The sequence below is a fragment of the Carassius auratus genome, chromosome 25 (assembly GCF_003368295.1).
Source record: "Carassius auratus strain Wakin chromosome 25, ASM336829v1, whole genome shotgun sequence".
NCBI lineage: Eukaryota > Metazoa > Chordata > Actinopteri > Cypriniformes > Cyprinidae > Carassius > Carassius auratus.
Window position 1 is genome coordinate 12,695,335 of NC_039267.1, and position 18,522 is coordinate 12,713,856.

Consider the following 18,522-nt stretch of genomic DNA (forward strand, 5'->3'; position numbering starts at 1 on the left):
CTCATTTTCAATATAGTTTATGTAACCGTCTTTAGAAAGTTACAACCAACTCTAGACTAAGTCTAGTCTAAGTGGTTTATGTATCCAGCCACTGGTTGGACACAAATCTGTGTAGTGCAGGATGAATCATCAATGCTCTTTTTTACATTAAAGTAAATTTTGACTATGTTTAAAGTCACTGTAATAGAAGAAACACAAGTGTTGAAAAACATTTTTTCCAGTTTGTGACGTACTTCTAAAAGAGATCACGGAAAAATAAAGAAACGAAGATCAGGACTTGGTTCAGTCCACTGGATGTTGTTTGGATGGAAGCAGATCTGAATATGAGCTTGCAGTGGAAAAGGATGGGGTTTCAACTGATTAAATGACTGGAAAAGTCCTGGACTGTCATTTCACCAGAAGATTCCCTTATTACATTTTGATTAAAAGTGTAAAAATTAAATTGATTTTATAAATGTATACTTGAATTGTTCAGAATATCTACAATAATTCATGAAATAGAGTGAACTGGCATTTCATGTTCATGGGTAGTTAAAACTCTAATTGTGATTTCATAGGCTCTTTGTAATCTCACAAAACAAACAACAAAGATCAGGTAAAAATGTGTAAGTGTATTTTTGGTTTTGTGATATCATCAATGCAGCAAGTCAGAAATATCAAACTTCTCAGAAAAAGAAAAAAAAAGCTTGAGGACAGTAATACCTCATAAATTTCCAAATAGCACAAAAATCCTCACATCTGTAGAGACCAGAGGATGTATCCATCTCTGCCGGCGTCTTACATTCTTAACAAGCATAGGAGACCGCATACAAAAGACAACAACAAACTAAATATTATTTTACAAAGAGCAAAAAATAGAAACATCTCTTTATCAGTTTACAGGTAGTTTGGTCGCACATGCTCATTGCATCGATTCATTTCATCCCTTCAAAGTCTTTTCGTCTTATATTGAAAAATTCTGCACTCCAAAAAATACTGGTAACTATTTATCCATCTACAAATAGAAAACGTTCAGTAAAAAACATTCCTCCGTCTAAGTTTATTAAATAACAGAACTGGAAATGATCTGGTGGGGAAACATGACCAGCACCATGACCAGAAAAAAATCACCAATGTCCGGTCAGACATGCTCTTAATGCTCCAAGATAAAGCAGTGCTACTACAAACTGAAACACAATGCCACATGTCAAGAACATAACCTCAGTATAACTAATGTCTGGGCACTTTACTTTGGTTAAAGGGACAGTTTAGCCATAAAGTAAGTTTCTGTCTTCATTTTCTTACAATCTTATTATTATAAACTCCAAAAGGAGATGTTTTGCAAGATATTCATGCTTCTATTTCCCATACACTGAATGTGAAGTGACCAAAGGCTAGAGTAAAAAACATACCAAAATGCAATATTATAACAAATGTCAATGAGCGAAAATAACTACGTACATTTGAGTCTGTTCCTCTCGCAAAAGTATCTAATGACTTGGAATACAGCGTACAATGCCATACGCATTATTATTTTGGTGCTTTTTTCCATTTTTGGATCCTGGCAGCCTCTGGTCTCCATCCACTATCATTGTAAGGAAAAGAGCAGCATGAACGTTCTGCGAAATTTCTCCTTTTGTGTTAAAATAAAATGGAAGTAAATGTTTAAAGAACAGCCAAATTTGGGGTGAACGTCTTTCCCAAAAATAAGAGACCAGCACCATTTTTAAGCCTTTTCACATTTTTTCATATTGACGTAATCCTTGAAAAAAAGAACAAAAACAAACATCAGGTCAATTCTTCTGTAGCTAGATAGATCACATTCACATTTCAATTGTGATGTGAATAATTATCACATCTCCTCAGCGCTGGTGACGAGGCTGACATGCTTCACCCTTTCAGCTGCTGCCGTTTATAATCCTCAGATGGAAATGTAATAAAGCTACAAATGAAAACATGAAATCAGGTCAAAAATGATCTGAACTGAAATGGAACTTGGCGGCTTAAATACTCAAAATAAAGTTTGCTATTTTCACAACCAACAGATTACCGATAAAATAAGTATTTAAATAGAAATTGTGTGGTGCTGTGAAGAATCATACGTTTGTAGAACTTCCCTTTAAAACGCCATTAGTTAAAGCATGGACAGCTGATCAAGCATGATGCTCCATGTGCACTGTTCGTGTAAGCAGCAGAGCTCGAAGCACACGCAGGAAAACAGAGACACAGGTCCACACGGCTGTTAAAGAACGGGCACGTTTGCATGCTGACGTCTCGAGGTGATATTCCACGTTTGGTTGCAATGCCACTGAAACCGGGTGTTGATATGACTCAAGTTTATTTTACACTGCTTGAACTGACCAAACGTCAAGCGCAATTCATTTCCTCGTAGATCTGTAAACAAAGTCGTGGTGGATTTAATGCCCAGGAAACTCTTGAGGGAGTAAATTGCATTACACAAACTGTCGATATTACATAATCCATCCTTAGGGAAATGATTTTGTACCGACTTTGCATGACTCCACTGTGGTTTAGCCGTGAGAACTGCAGGAGTAAAAATGGCACTTTGCAGGATTGCGCACAACGACAACAAAAAACAGCAGAACGACATCATAACCCAGTCCATGCTTAGCAGCAGAGGAGCATAACCAACAGGACACAAGTGGCAGGGTAGGAAAAAGCCCTTTCGCTGAAAATCGTGCATTCAGCGGATAAATCGCGCTATTCAAAAAAACTGGACGAAGACAAAAAAAAACGTCAACAATTAGCTGCAGCTACAAGATTACAAAAGAAGATTTAGCTTCAGAGCTCAGCTTGAGAGTTCAAATGTCCATGTAGTCATCTTCTTCATCCGACTCGCTTTCAAAAGAGGACTCCTGACTCGATGTCTCTTGCACCTCTAAAGCGGGCTGAGCGAGAGTGTCTTTCTTCACGTTAGCTGCCGACTGAGAGGACAGGATCACATTCTGATGGGAAAACCAGACAAAGAGGACATTTTAAAAGAGCATCTGATGGATCCACATTGGCTCCCCAAAAATATTTTAAATCTCACATTTCAAAAGTGTTCAAATATGTTTCGAGTCGCTGTATCTGTTGATGCCTCAAGATTGCAAAGAGCTTATCTGCTTTACTCTGAAATAGGAATGAATATCGGTGACGTAAAAATACCAACCTTGAGTTTTTGTTTGGTTTCTTCAGAGATGCTACCTTTCGGGGAGAGCAGGGTGGGCGTGGGGGGCGTGACCGTTATCTCCGGCGGGAATTTAGTGACTGTGGAGGGGATCACCAGTTTGGGCATGTTGGGAGGAATTCTGGACCGGATGCGACTCGCATCTCCCTGCTTTGACTGGTCACTTTCTGTAAACAATCATCGAAACACACACACACACAAAGTAATTTCTTAGTTTAGATGGCTTTATTATTATTCTAAAAATGTGAAACATTTAAATAGAGAATAAGTAGGTGTTATATAATTATTGCATTATTTATATTTAAATATCAAATATGTATATTCACAATAATATATTTGTGTCCCTGGAGCACAAAAGCAGTCTTAAGTCGCTGGGGTAAATTTGTAGCAATAGCCAAAAAATACACTGTATGGGTCAAAATTATCGATTTTTCTTTTATGCCAAATACCATTAGGATATTAAATAAAGATCATGTTTCATGAAGATATTTTGTAAATTTTCTGCTGTAAATATATAAAAAATGTATTTTTGATTAGTAATATGCATTGCTAATGAATCATTCTGACAACTTTAAAGGCGAATTTCTCAGTATTTAGATTTATTTGTACCCTCAGTTTCCATATTTTCAAATAGTTGTATCTCTGCCAAATATTGTCTGATCCTAACAAACTACACATCAATGGAAAAATCATTCAGTGCAGCATTTTGTAACACTATGAATGTCTTTACTGCAACCTTTGCATCCAAGTTAAGGCATCCTTGCTGAATTAAAGTGCTCATTGCATCACGTCTCAAATGTGAGCAGACGTTACCTGTTGAGCAGGACGGGGGCTCGTGAGCGGCCCACTCCTGTGTGCTGGGAATCTGAGAGACGGTGGTCATCTTCATCTGCTGGCACAGATGGGACTCCTGCTGACGGTACAGCAGACCCTCAGTGACCGGCTCCTCTCGGTCCTCTACACACACACACACACACACATCAGAGACACGTGCCATTAGTGAGTGAACACAGAGTTTAGGCCGTCAAATCTGAATGCAAGGCCACATTCAAACCAGGTTTAATGCATCAATTATATTATGCATATCAGTGTTATTTTATAGTTATTCACAGTACAAACTATTATAGCACAGATTAATATTTTAAGATAACTACAAAATACCAACATTGATGCATATCAACACTAATACATATAATGAAAGACAATTATAATATCTGCATCTATTTTTCAGATTTCACTCAAGTGTCAGAATAAAAAGTGAGGTTTATATGATATAAACTGTGACTGCATGTTACACAAATGTGATTATGTAGTAGTAGTGCATGCACTTTCATTTGGCCTCAAGGACACACACACACACACACACACACACAGGGCCTTTCAGCCGTATACATGCACACTTAACACAATCATGTACTTGGGCACTTCATCCTTGTTTCCTTAGCAACTGAGCATGAAGCATGAGCATGAACACATCAGCTTAAACTAGACACAGCGAACACACTCGTTTAACACCAGAGTGTGTATCTTAGATAAAGTCAGGACAGACACAACATGCTCTAATAGTAAGGAAAATTAGTTTGTTGAAGTTATAAGCTGCATGTTGATTCCCAGCATGCAGTGGTTACATAAAGTTTAAATTATAAACAGAATGTACAATTTCATGAACAAACACGCCCTCTGCTGGACACATGCGGAGTTTCAACTAAACCAGCATCTACTAAAAAGTGTGTGTATAAAATAATAAACAGGTACTACCAAACTACTTTCATTTAGTATGCAGTGTACTGTGCATAGCCCGCAATTTTTCAGTATGCATACAACACCCACATGACCTACTAGCTTTGCCAAAATGTGTAGTATGCTACTAGCTTTGCCAAAATGTGTAGTATACGGAGCACTTCATGGAATAATACCACAATGCAATGCTCTCGACAATAATATTATTGCAATTTAAAAGAACTGTTTTCTAGTTGAACATATTCTAAAATGTAATCTTTTCCTGAATTTCCAGCATCATTACTCCAGTCTTCAGTGTCACATGATCAATCTAATACGATGATTTACTGCTCGAGAAACATTTCTTACTATCATCATCCATGCTGCAAACAGTTATTATTTTTGTGGAAACATTTTAAATGTGTTTGTCACTGTTGATCAATTTCATGCATCCTTGCTGAATAAAATAGATCAATTCTTTCCAAACTTTTGAATAGTAGTGTATTTCGGAAATCATAATTGGAGAGCTGACATGTGCACTAATTTAAGCTGGACTAAATCATGGTGTACTAGAAATTGCACAGTATGCAGTGTATAGTACACCATGAAGTATGACAAGTGTTATGCAAAGTATATTCATGTGTAAAAATCATTTTAATCATTTAAAGGCAATAATAAAGCCTATAGATGCTGTACCTGTGTGAGGCACGAAGGCCATGCTTGCTATTGGCTGGCTGGGTGTTTTCTGCTGCTGTGATTGGTCGGGTTGGCTGGAGGGCGGGCAGTAGATCTGTGTTGGAGTGCTGTGTGTCTGTGTCTGTATGAGAAGCGCTCGAGGGCTCTTGCTCAGCTTGGCCTCCCCGTCCTGCATCGGTGCTGGGTACGTGTGCGTGTGGAGGCACGGCGTGGAGAAAGATGCGGGGAAGAAGAAGTCTCGCTGGTCTTTACTAAACTTGGGAGTGCTGGGTGCATCACTGGAGCTCTGAGAGACAGATGGGACAGAAAACTGAGCCATGAGTTGACGTCATCGCTTTCAATACTTTAAATTGACAGAAGCAAAGATTGAAATAAGTTCTGCTCTTTACTTCTATTATGGTCAATAAGACACAACTCATTATAAATAACCCTTAAAAATCAAACAAATATAACTGTTTTCTGTTTGAATAAAGTGTCATGTATTCCTGTGATAAATGTCATTACTCCAGTCTTCAGTGTCACATGATCCTTCAGAATTCAGTATAATGTGCAGATTTGCTGTTCAAGAAACACATTTTTTTTATAATGATCAATGCTTTTTTCAGTTTTTTTTCAGTTTTTGCTGCTTAATATATTTGTGGAAACCATGATACATTATTATTTTTCAAGATTCTGTTCAAAGCTCCATAAAACAGCATTTATTTAAAAATAAAGATCTTTAAAAATATCATTCAAGTTTATTTTTTTTATTTTTTTTTTTTTTTTTACTGTGACCTTGATTGCATTTATTGACACAAATGAATGCATCCTTGTTGAATTAACACATTTCCTTCAATTAGTTTCATTTTTAAATGAGGTCATGCTTTTGCATACTAGTTAAAAAAAACACACATTATAAACCAATCCAGCATTTTAACTCTTAGAACTGGTATAGCAGCAAATACACTAAAACACCCAATAAACAAGCAGGAAACACACTTGTTGAGCAAATATCCAATCAAAAGCTCATGCTACAGATCTGAGCATCCAATCAGCTGCTTCCGTGAGACCTACCTGTGAACTAGGGTTTGGTTTTGCCCTGCCCAGTGCCCTCTATCAAGACGGACGATTCAGAAGACGCTCAGCAGAAAAGCAAGTGAGCAGGTGAACAAAACTGAACGGCTCTGGGTCCTGTGTGTGTGTGTGTGTGTGTGTGTGTGTGTGTGTCTTGAGAGAAGCACTCCGAGACACACACACAAACAAACTACACCACAACAGAACCAGCTGCCATAGCAACAAAACCAAAGCGCAGCCAATCGCTGATCAAACGACCACGCACTGTCTCTTCGTCTCTCTCTCAGAGGTGTTGGACTGGATCACATCTTGGTTTGGTGCACTAATGTTCAGAAGCTGCCAGTAGGAAGGATGGAAACTTTCATGAAGCTGCAAGCAATGAACTCAAGTTTTCTTCAGAAGAAAAACATGAGTGGAGCTTGTATGTGTGATACTAGAACAAAATAATGTTGCTAAGATGATTTGGGTGGTTGATGGGTGCTGTTAGATGTCTGCTGAGCAGCCCGAGTCAAGAGTCATCACCCCAGGTGCTTCTATGAAGTTCTGAAGGGCTCTCCTTTAATGTATCTGAGATTTGTTTTGCACAATTTATCATGTGACAGGTCAAATAATGATTCGCAATATAGCAATGATATTTTTTAACATTCTGTAAAAATAAGTGTGAGTAAGTTTCTCAACCCAGAAAGCTGTAGCAATACAGGTGGTTACTATGAGGTTTCTACACGTTTAAAAATAAAGGTTATTTATCATTAATTGTTCCATGAAGAACCTTTAACAACTATGGAGTCTTTCCTCTCCACTAAAGGCTCTTTATAGACGGTTTCATCGGGCGCACGCGCCTGGACCTAAGTTAACTTCCGGTCTGTGTTGTGTATATCGGTCTGGCTGCGGTGCCATCTACAAACGCAGTTAAAGGCAAGGTGATGAGTAGATTGAAGTTGGGCTCAGGTGGCTGTGCTGCGGGATGTGTTTCCCATACATTTATTTATTTTTGGAGACTCGCCACAATTTTAAAACTGATCGATTTTCAAAAAGGCTTCATTAAATAAACATGAGTAACGTAACGTTACGTAAGGTATTGCACGTTTAATAATAATAATTCCTTACATTTATGTTTAAATATCAAAACGAGGCACGGGTGTTTTTATATGGCTGTATTTCTGAAAGAAGACGTGCATGTTATATGCGTGATAAAGCAGCGTGTGAGCGTACCAGCTCTGCTTTGTTTACAGCTGTTACTGGGGAAACCTCTATTTCTCGCACTTTATGTCTATGCTTTAAAACATCTCCTGCTGGCAAAGAATGAATTAGCATTTTCATTAAGTCCGCCTGATCCACGCAGCAAACATATTTTGTTTGTTATCAAAAAATATCCACTCTAGAGGGACTTGGCTGTTGTTATTGATTCTATTTGGAGTCTACCGGAAGTTAAGTTAGGTCCACAAATGCGCTCACGCGCATTAACGTTTGTTTATGTTGATGCCGTTGAAACAGTCTATAGTGGAGAAAGGTTTTTTTTTTTTTTTTACAATAAAGAAAATAAAAGGTAATTTTAAGAACTGTTCACTGAAGGGTTCTTTGAGGAACCAACTATGGTTCTTCTATGACATCACTGCAAAAAATAAAAATAAAAAACATTACTATAAACCAGGCCTATTCAATTACAGTTCCAAGAGGTCCGGTCTCTACATTTCAGATGTCCGAACAATAAATATATATATATATATATATATATACAAATATATACACATATATAGGGGCATCAGAGCCAAAGGGCAATGGCATCTTAGAATTATATATATATATATATATATATATATATATATATATATATATATATATATATATAAACATTTTTTCTTTTAAATAAAATATTTCATTAGTTGAGCCCAATTAGATACGAATATCAAAAGGTAAAATCAGATGTTTTATCAAGATATATTTATTTTTACATTTAGATACATACGTAAGGTAGAAGGTACAGAAAAAGGAGGTTCAGAGTTTTCCTCCTGAGGCCTGGACCATTGTTATATTTTGCTTAAAATAAGTATCTACTAAAAAAAAAAATCAAGCACATATTGGTCAAAATCGTCTCATCAGGAGCAGAATAATAACTATTTGAATCATTGTTTCTGTGAAAGTATCGATGTATTTTGCCGCTCGCAGTGTTTCTGCTTCTGTTGTAACAAATATCTGCATTATCTGCAGTTAAAAATGACACTTTAGTGTCTTTATAGAGAAGCAACGCACACTCAACGGGAATGGCTTGCGTGAAGCACACTTGGCTCCATATAAACATATTAGAGGATATAACTCTGAAAGATCATTAGTCACATGTTTTGAGGAATCATTAATGTCTGCAATACAAACAGTGTGGAAGTTAAATTCTGAAGTTCAATTTACCATACCAGTTCACCAGTAAATCTTATACACACCAAGAACAATACCTTTAATAATAACCGTATTAGCATCACAATAATGTTCTGTTTATTATAATCTAAGCTGTAATTACATCTTCTACTGCCTTAAATGCTGAGCTCTTGAAAGCCAGCTGGATTCTGATTGGCCTCTATTGTTCATCAGCTGGAATAAAACATCCTGTAAGTGATTTCAATGATCTTGTCCCTCTGAGTTGTTATTGTTATAACCATGGTTTAGATTTTCAATATATTAGAACGATAATTAAAACTTTATTGTTAAAGTTGTCCTTGGTGTGAATGGGCATTAACTCTTAAGGTATAACAACACTCAGAAAGTAGTTTAATCCATTATTAGTTATCTAGATGCATAGTGTTATGCCAAAAAATACGTTTTTGAGGCTTGACAGAGATTGTGTGAGGGAAAATCATTTCCCAAATGAGGTGTCTGGTCTAGCACAACTCTGACCTGACTAAAATTCATCTCAGAGCCACAATATCTGGTCCTGTGTCAACACGGCAACAAGAATCTGCTCTGAACCGGCACATTTTGACCACAAGGGGGACAAATGGTCACACTGAAGCAGAAGCTAGTCTTCAAACAGTGTTAATGGAGGAGGCATAGAAATGAAGGAATTCAATTTCATTTAATGGTAGGCTTCAGTCACACGTGTAGAGTTATGCTCTATGGAGCACAGGTGGTGCGCTGTTACTATGGAAACACTCCTGCTAGGTACAGCATGCTTTAACATACAAGCAGCACAACCACGTGTTCGGCCGTGTGCTTATATGCACATGAGTGTGTGCGCTTAAATATGGATCAGCCGCTTAACATATCGAACACAAATGTGTATTAAACACCATAAATGATATAGCAATGAGGCTTTGTTTCAGTTTTGATTTCAGTACACAGAAATGTGACTGTGACCTGCAATTTTCATAAGAGGTGGAATTTTGTAATGGCAAATAAACAGACTATTGGGGATCCAAACAAGCAAGTGGCTGATCATCTGATACAGTAATTGTGTAATCTTATGAAAACACAGCAAATATAAAATTAACTGCACTTAAATTATTAATTAACCACAAATCATCTGAAAATATTGAAGGGAAGTCACTTAACTTCAGTAGCTGACTTTTTTTAATACTGCAATCACTTTGTAGTGTATTTTCGTTTACTGTTGTGAAATGGAAAATCAATAATCTCTAATCGAGAATCGTTAATAATCGAAAATCGACTGTAATCGAATCGGGACTTCAATAATCGTAATCGAATCGGGAAATCAGACAGATTAACCACCCCTAGTCTCTATATCGTCGTGGCACTTGCTCCCGTTGTTCATGAGGAAGATGTTGGCTGTGTGCTAAACCTCCGAATTCTGAAATTCAGAAGAACATCGACACACAGTTAAACTATTTGTCTGTAGATCTTCGTGATGACATGAAGTTAAGTGACTTCCCTTCAATATTTTCAGATGATTTGTGGTTAATTAATAATTTAAGTGCAGTTAATTTTATATTTGCTGTGTTTTCATAAGATTACACAATTACTGTATCAGATGATCAGCCACTTGCTTGTTTGGATCCCCAATAGTCTGTTTATTTGCCATTACAAAATTCCACCTCTTATGAAAATTGCAGGTCACAGTCACATGTCTGTGTACTGAAATCAAAACTGAAACAAAGCCTCATTGCTATATCATTTATGGTGTTTAATACACATTTGTGTTCGGTATGTTAAGCGGCTGATCCATATTTAAGCGCACACACACTCATGTGTATATAAGCACACGGCCGAACACGTGGTTGTGCTGCTTGTATGTTAAAGCATGCTGTACCTAGCAGGAGTGTTTCCATAGTAACAGCGCACCACCTGTGCTCCATAGAGCATAACTCTACACGTGTGACTGAAGCCTACCATTAAATGAAAATTAATTCCTTCATTTCTATGCCTTCTCCATTAACACTGTTTGAAGACTAGCTTCTGCTTCAGTGTGACCATTTGTCCCCCTTGTGGTCAAAATGTGCCGGTTCAGAGCAGATTCTTGTTGCCGTGTTGACACAGGACCAGATATTGTGGCTCTGAGATGAATTTTAGTCAGGTCAGAGTTGTGCTAGACCAGACACCTCATTTGGGAAATGATTTTCCCTCACACAATCTCTGTCAAGCCTCAAAAACGTATTTTTTGGCATAACACTATGCATCTAGATAACTAATAATGGATTAAACTACTTTCTGAGTGTTGTTATACCTTAAGAGTTAATGCCCATTCACACCAAGGACAACTTTAACAATAAAGTTTTAATTATCGTTCTAATATATTGAAAATCTAAACCATGGTTATAACAATAACAACTCAGAGGGACAAGATCATTGAAATCACTTACAGGATGTTTTATTCCAGCTGATGAACAATAGAGGCCAATCAGAATCCAGCTGGCTTTCAAGAGCTCAGCATTTAAGGCAGTAGAAGATGTAATTACAGCTTAGATTATAATAAACAGAACATTATTGTGATGCTAATATGGTTATTATTAAAGGTATTGTTCTTGGTGTGTATAGGATTTACTGGTGAACTGGTATGGTAAATTGAACTTCAGAATTTAACTTCCACACTGTTTGTATTGCAGACATTAATGATTCCTCAAAACATGTGACTAATGATCTTTCAGAGTTATATCCTCTAATATGTTTATATGGAGCCAAGTGTGCTTCACGCAAGCCATTCCCGTTGAGTGTGCGTTGCTTCTCTATAAAGACACTAAAGTGCCATTTTTAACTGCAGATAATGCAGATATTTGTTACAACAGAAGCAGAAACACTGCGAGCGGCAAAATACATCGATACTTTCACAGAAACAATGATTCAAATAGTTATTATTCTGCTCCTGATGAGACGATTTTGACCAATATGTGCTTGATTTTTTTTTTAGTAGATACTTATTTTAAGCAAAATATAACAATGGTCCAGGCCTCAGGAGGAAAACTCTGAACCTCCTTTTTCTGTACCTTCTACCTTACGTATGTATCTAAATGTAAAAATAAATATATCTTGATAAAACATCTGATTTTACCTTTTGATATTCGTATCTAATTGGGCTCAACTAATGAAATATTTTATTTAAAAGAAAAAATGTTTATATATATATATATATATATATATATATATATATATATATATATAATTCTAAGATGCCATTGCCCTTTGGCTCTGATGCCCCTATATATGTGTATATATTTGTATATATATATATATATATATATATATTTATTGTTCGGACATCTGAAATGTAGAGACCGGACCTCTTGGAACTGTAATTGAATAGGCCTGGTTTATAGTAATGTTTTTTATTTTTATTTTTTGCAGTGATGTCATAGAAGAACCATAGTTGGTTCCTCAAAGAACCCTTCAGTGAACAGTTCTTAAAATTACCTTTTATTTTCTTTATTGTAAAAAAAAAAAAAAAACCTTTCTCCACTATAGACTGTTTCAACGGCATCAACATAAACAAACGTTAATGCGCGTGAGCGCATTTGTGGACCTAACTTAACTTCCGGTAGACTCCAAATAGAATCAATAACAACAGCCAAGTCCCTCTAGAGTGGATATTTTTTGATAACAAACAAAATATGTTTGCTGCGTGGATCAGGCGGACTTAATGAAAATGCTAATTCATTCTTTGCCAGCAGGAGATGTTTTAAAGCATAGACATAAAGTGCGAGAAATAGAGGTTTCCCCAGTAACAGCTGTAAACAAAGCAGAGCTGGTACGCTCACACGCTGCTTTATCACGCATATAACATGCACGTCTTCTTTCAGAAATACAGCCATATAAAAACACCCGTGCCTCGTTTTGATATTTAAACATAAATGTAAGGAATTATTATTATTAAACGTGCAATACAAGGTTTAGCACACAGCCAACATCTTCCTCATGAACAACGGGAGCAAGTGCCACGACGATATAGAGACTAGGGGTGGTTAATCTGTCTGATTTCCCGATTCGATTACGATTATTGAAGTCCCGATTCGATTACAGTCGATTTTCGATTATTAACGATTCTCGATTAGAGATTATTGATTTTCCATTTCACAACAGTAAACGAAAATACACTACAAAGTGATTGCAGTATTAAAAAAAGTCAGCTACTGAATTATGTAACTCTTTTATTGAGTAACAACAACTCAAAGCACTTTCTGTGTCATGTAGTTATAACTTCAGAATTAATTGTATGTAGCTTATGTTCTGTAGAACACAGAAATGAATACATCACTATTCCACCTTGTTGGAGTATCTGTATTAAGTTTGTGTTTAAGCAGTTCTGGTAAAATTAAAAAAGAAGAATAAAAGCTAATTACTAGCAGCCTATATAAGGAATTATATTTTTAAATAGCCTACTAGTAATTTAGAAACTAATAAAAAGCTTGCTATGAATGCAACCGTTAAAATAGATTCACTTCTATTACAAAGGTAAATAATTTATTCTTTTAATTAACCTTAAGCCTTTTGCTTACCGAGTAGGGGCTGCTTTTGTTCCAGCACATGATTGGCTGTTGTGCTGCGGTGGAAGAAGGCGGTGATCCGTCTGACTCGACCCAACAGTCGGGCTACAGCGGGCAACTTCAGCGCTTGTTGGCAGGCGAGGGTGTGAGGCCGGCGACACACTGGATGCGTGGCGTGTCTGTTTTTAAATCGGCTCCCATGTTAACAGGTCAGGCGCAGCTCGAGCCGCGCGGAAAACGCGTGCATGCTAGAAATAGAACCGACGCCTATTTTTCACGCTACACGCGTGTCGGAAGCGTTTCAAGGGCAAAATATACTAGGAAAATATGTTTATATGTCATTTTGTACACAAATACATATTAATTCATGACATTTTGATATTTGAAAGTCTATAGGTTGGCATAAATTAAGATATAAATGTAATTAAAAAAAAATATTATAGATTTTCAAATATTGCACCTGTCAAACATACTCTATTTGCCGTCAATACTGTTGACGGTGTCCTATCAGTAGGTGTGTAAAAAAAAAAAAAAGTTTATATTGTTGCCATGAAGACAAGAGCCTGGTTTTTCGGCGGCCTCCCTCTATGTCACCTACAGCAGCAGCAGCGTGCCAGCGCCGCGTGAAGGCACGCTTCTGGTGTGTAAAGACACAGAAAACGCGAAGCAGCCACCACGCTTCTGGCTTCAGTTTAGTGTTGCAATGTCGAAAGACGGCATGCGTTTTATTAACATGTTTAGAGCTCCTGTCATGAAAACCAAAATGAATCCACACGCTTGCTTTGAGCCCAGATGGAGCTGGGTGGATCGGTTGGTTGCTCGTTCCTGGTTTTTCCATTTTACACACCTGCTCTGGCTGCCGTTACACGCGCTTGTTAACTGGAACTGGGCGCGTGCATGACGTTCAACTCCCGGTATAAAATTTTTTACAAAATAAAATAATGCAAAAAAAAAAATCGATTTTTGAAAATTTTATAATCGATTCATACTCGTCCATAACATACTCGCGATTAATCAATAATTAATTTTTTTCACCACCCCTAAAAGAGACAGGCATGGCCTCTCTACACACATACAGCTTTATCATATTCACGATTCATAAACTCTAAAAACCAATGCCCTTCCTGTAGCCTGAAATCACAACTAATTTCAAAGCACCTGCAGATGGAGAGAGCGAACGAGTGACTCTTTATATAGTCAGTGAGCAACAGACAGCACAAAGAGACAGCAACCCACTGACAGCAAGTTAATGAATTCCAAACATGTTAATGGACCTTCAGCAATTACATCAATTGAGGAATTACAGAGATGTAAAAGCGGCTGGATGCTGCACAAGTGCTTCAGGAGCAATGGGCTTTATGATGAGGGGGTGTTGGAGCCTAGCAGTTAAAACTGTGGCTAACCATAGGTTTAAGCATTGACTTTTACTCACCCTCATATCATTTTAAACCTGTATGAGACTCCCCATTAAAAAGTGTCAGCATATTTTAAAGGGGTCATATGATGTGATTTTAATTGTTCCTTTCTCTTTGGAGTGTTACAAGCTCTTGGTGCATGAAGAGGATCTGTAAAGTTTCAAACCCAAAGAGATGCTCTTTATCAAAGTTAAGACTGCCTCTGATATATATACACAGGTGCTGGTCATATAATTAGAATATCATCAAAAAGTTCATTTGACTAATTCCATTCAAAAAGTGAAACTTGTATATTATATTCATTCATTACACACAGACTGATATATTTAAAATGTTTATTTCTTTTAATTTTGATGATTATAACTGACAACTAAGGAAAATCCCAAATTCAGTATCCTACAGAACTAGACTGATAGAGCATTGAAAGGCTTTGCAGGTGTTTTGAGTTAATTAGCTGATTAGAGGTGTCTTCAATATTGAACCTTTTCACAATATTCTAATTTTCTGAGATACTGAATTTGGGATTTTCCTTAGTTGTCAGTTATAATCATCAAAATTAAAAGAAAAAAAACGAGTGGTGGGCCGTTATCGCCGTTAACGTGCTGCGTTCACGCGAGACTCTTAAGGGGTGATAAAAAAAATATCGCCGTTAATCTATTCTCAAAGTTGGGTTGGGAGCTGGGTCTATACTAAGCAAGCTATGATGACTTTCACCTTGATATTTTATATAACCGCCTGGCAGAGGCCAGCCTAAAAAAGATTCTCAGGACAGTTGACGGGCCACTGCTGCGCATCGTCACGAAAGCTTATCTTATTCACGTGTTTTTAAGCCTTACCGCTTGTCGATTTAAACATTGAAGCATCCAAACAGAAGACGCGGAAAAGCTGAACAGAGTAGCTGGTTACTCTCTTGTGTGTTAGGTGCGCACGAGAGAGAGAGAGCTGCGTATCACGGACAGCGACACTGAACCGAGCTCTCTTCTGCGAAGTTCACCTCGAAGTTCCTCCTGCACCCGAATGAACAAATGCAAATCGCAAACAAAAATATGTGAAAGAGCCCAATTCAACCCCACGGTGTTTTGGTGTTCAGGACTCACGCAGAGAAAGGCGTCTCAAAACACTTGAACATCGAATTTGCTTATTTTTGCTCTTGTGCCGACAAATACATACAAAATATGTCAAAATATCCACCTTGGAAATTATGCTAAAAAAAACTGTCAGTTATTTCTGAAGTGAAAGTAAACAGTTGAGGAAAAAAATGGGATGTGTGTTATATTGGATGCGTTCATCCTCTCTTAAAGTGAACGCGCCTAATTTAGCTACTGGCTGCTGTAATGTTAATCCAAGAAAATGAAAAAGAAAATCACTCACTGCTCTTGACTGAATTTCTTTGTAGTTTTAACAGTCAAACTAAAAATTATTCAGAAACCAGATATAATTTTTTATATATATAGCAAAACTGTAATAATGTGAGAAATGTTGAAGGTGTCTGAATAAATGTAGGTTTGATTGTATATTTCATTTTTACATTGAAGACTATCCAGTGCTATTATTTGGTTTCTGTACCTTGACACCTACAAACTTGAAAAAAACTTAAACATTGGTGTGAAACAGGAGTAATGTTGTTTGCACCTTGTGCGATGTGGAATTAGTTTACAGCTTTTTCAAGCACTTTGTGATGCATTTTGGAAACAGGAGATGAGCCCCTTTTCTAATGCACCACATATCTTGATAAACCCCTTCTCAAAGACTTACTGTTTGTCTATTTTATTTGGGTAACACACATATTCTGAATGCCGTCGGCAGAATTCGAATGAGCCATTTTAACCTAGATTAATTTCAAGATCACAGTGAGATTAATCTAGATTAAAAAAAATAATCTATGCCCACCTCTAAAAAACATTTGTAATATATCAGTCTGTGTGTAATGAATAAATATAATATACAAGTTTCACTTTTTGAATGGAATTAGTGAAATAAATCAACTTTTTGATGATATTCTAATTCTATGACCAGCACCTGTACAGTCATGCCCAAAAATATGGACACCCTTGGTAAATATGATTAAAGAAGACTAAGAAAATTCTTCAGTGTGTATTAGAGAAAAAAAATATTTCATAATGATATTTCCCCCCTTTTTAAATACTTATTATCCAATGAGAGTTTAGAATTTTGTGAATTTTTGTTAAATGTTAGCTTTAATGAACAATAACAGCCATTATAAAAGTATAAGTATAAAGTATGAAAGGCCTATATAATAGGAAATAAAGACAAAAGCAATCAATTCTGTCAAGCTTATTCTAAAATGTAAGCACTGTACAATGGTAAAGTTTAAAAAATATATAAAGTTATGAAACAGAATTATGAAAAATAACAGAATGATTTTTGTCTTTTCTGGAGCTCAATTAGCTTTAATTGCATAAATATGTGTTTTGTTTTCCAGAAAAAAGATACATGTGTTTAGATCAACACAAGGTTGAGTAAATAATTCAATCTTGCGCTCCAGGGGAATATGCCTGTAAGAAATGTGCTGCAAGTCACTTAGGATAAAAACGCCAGTCAGATGACTAATGAGTAATTAATAAAGAAAAAAAGAAAAAGAGCTGTCCCAAATCGGATACCTCAGGGAAAACCTCTGAAAATACACAAGCGTGCTATGATTGTGCAATTACTGTTTGTGTGACAGTGACTGGGGTGTTTGAGCAGGTTTGTTAGCGCTCTGCAGTAGATCACATACACTGAAGCATTTGAGATGAACACCCACCGCCCACTCGCTCTCTCTCAAACCAATGCATGAACCCACGCTTCCCACCAACAGCATTTCCTGTTTGACTGCTTGCTTCAGAGCGAGACAACAAAGAAGGGAGACCTGATGAATAAACAAACCGCCTCAGTCTGAGGACAGTTCAATTTTAGGGACTCTTTACTAATGCTGTGAGCAGCTCACAGAGGAAAGAGCAGCAGAGAGTAATGTCCTGTATGCATGTTCTAATACTGAACCAAACTTTGTTTTTTAACTGAGAAAACATTTTGTGAAACATCATAAAAAAACTAAAAGTAAATAAAACTTTTTTTTTTGTAATTTGTCAACTAAAATAAGCAATACATTTAATTAGTACATTATTAGTATTATATTGGTACAATAGTAATTTTGCTGTTGTGGTGATATTTAGTTCAGTTCAGTTCCAAACACAATCGCTAATCTCAAAACACAGCACAATATGCAGGAAAGACCGTAAAACTGTTTTGTACCTATTATTCAAATTGGGTTAAATAGCTCTGATATTATCTTATAACACCGGTCTAATCATATAGACGCAGATGAAAAATAGCAGCGTTCTACAGTGCATCCATAGTTGCAGTGGTGTTTTACTTACTAATGGTGGACCAACATGGTCGACCTGTCAGTTATCAGACAGAAAACATTGTAGTAATGGCGCATTAGAGCAAAGCACGCAGCAGAGGAGATGAACAGATAGAATGAGTGACAGTGATGGGAAATGAAAGCGATTGAATCGGGGGAAGAGGTGGGGGCCAGCTGAGTGGGTGA

The 18,522-nt window shown here is 36.9% G+C and overlaps 1 protein-coding gene across 9 annotated transcripts in view; it reads right to left on the reverse strand.

Annotated features, from left to right (window-relative positions):
* Positions 1–591: 591 nt before the first annotated feature.
* Positions 592–18,522, reverse strand: part of LOC113043381 (calcineurin-binding protein cabin-1) — a 91,026-nt gene continuing 73,095 nt past the window's right edge. For 8 of the 9 annotated variants that reach the window (XM_026202724.1, XM_026202723.1, XM_026202722.1 and 5 more), the window contains 4 exons: positions 5,585–5,870; positions 3,983–4,126; positions 3,152–3,336; positions 592–2,945 (listed from right to left, as the gene is read on the reverse strand). In XM_026202724.1, coding sequence (XP_026058509.1) covers positions 2,802–2,945; positions 3,152–3,336; positions 3,983–4,126; positions 5,585–5,870 — 759 coding nt within the window. In that variant the 3' untranslated portion in view covers positions 592–2,801. The remainder of the gene's footprint in view (positions 2,946–3,151; positions 3,337–3,982; positions 4,127–5,584; positions 5,871–18,522) is intronic. The other variant, XM_026202719.1, reaches the window with a different exon arrangement.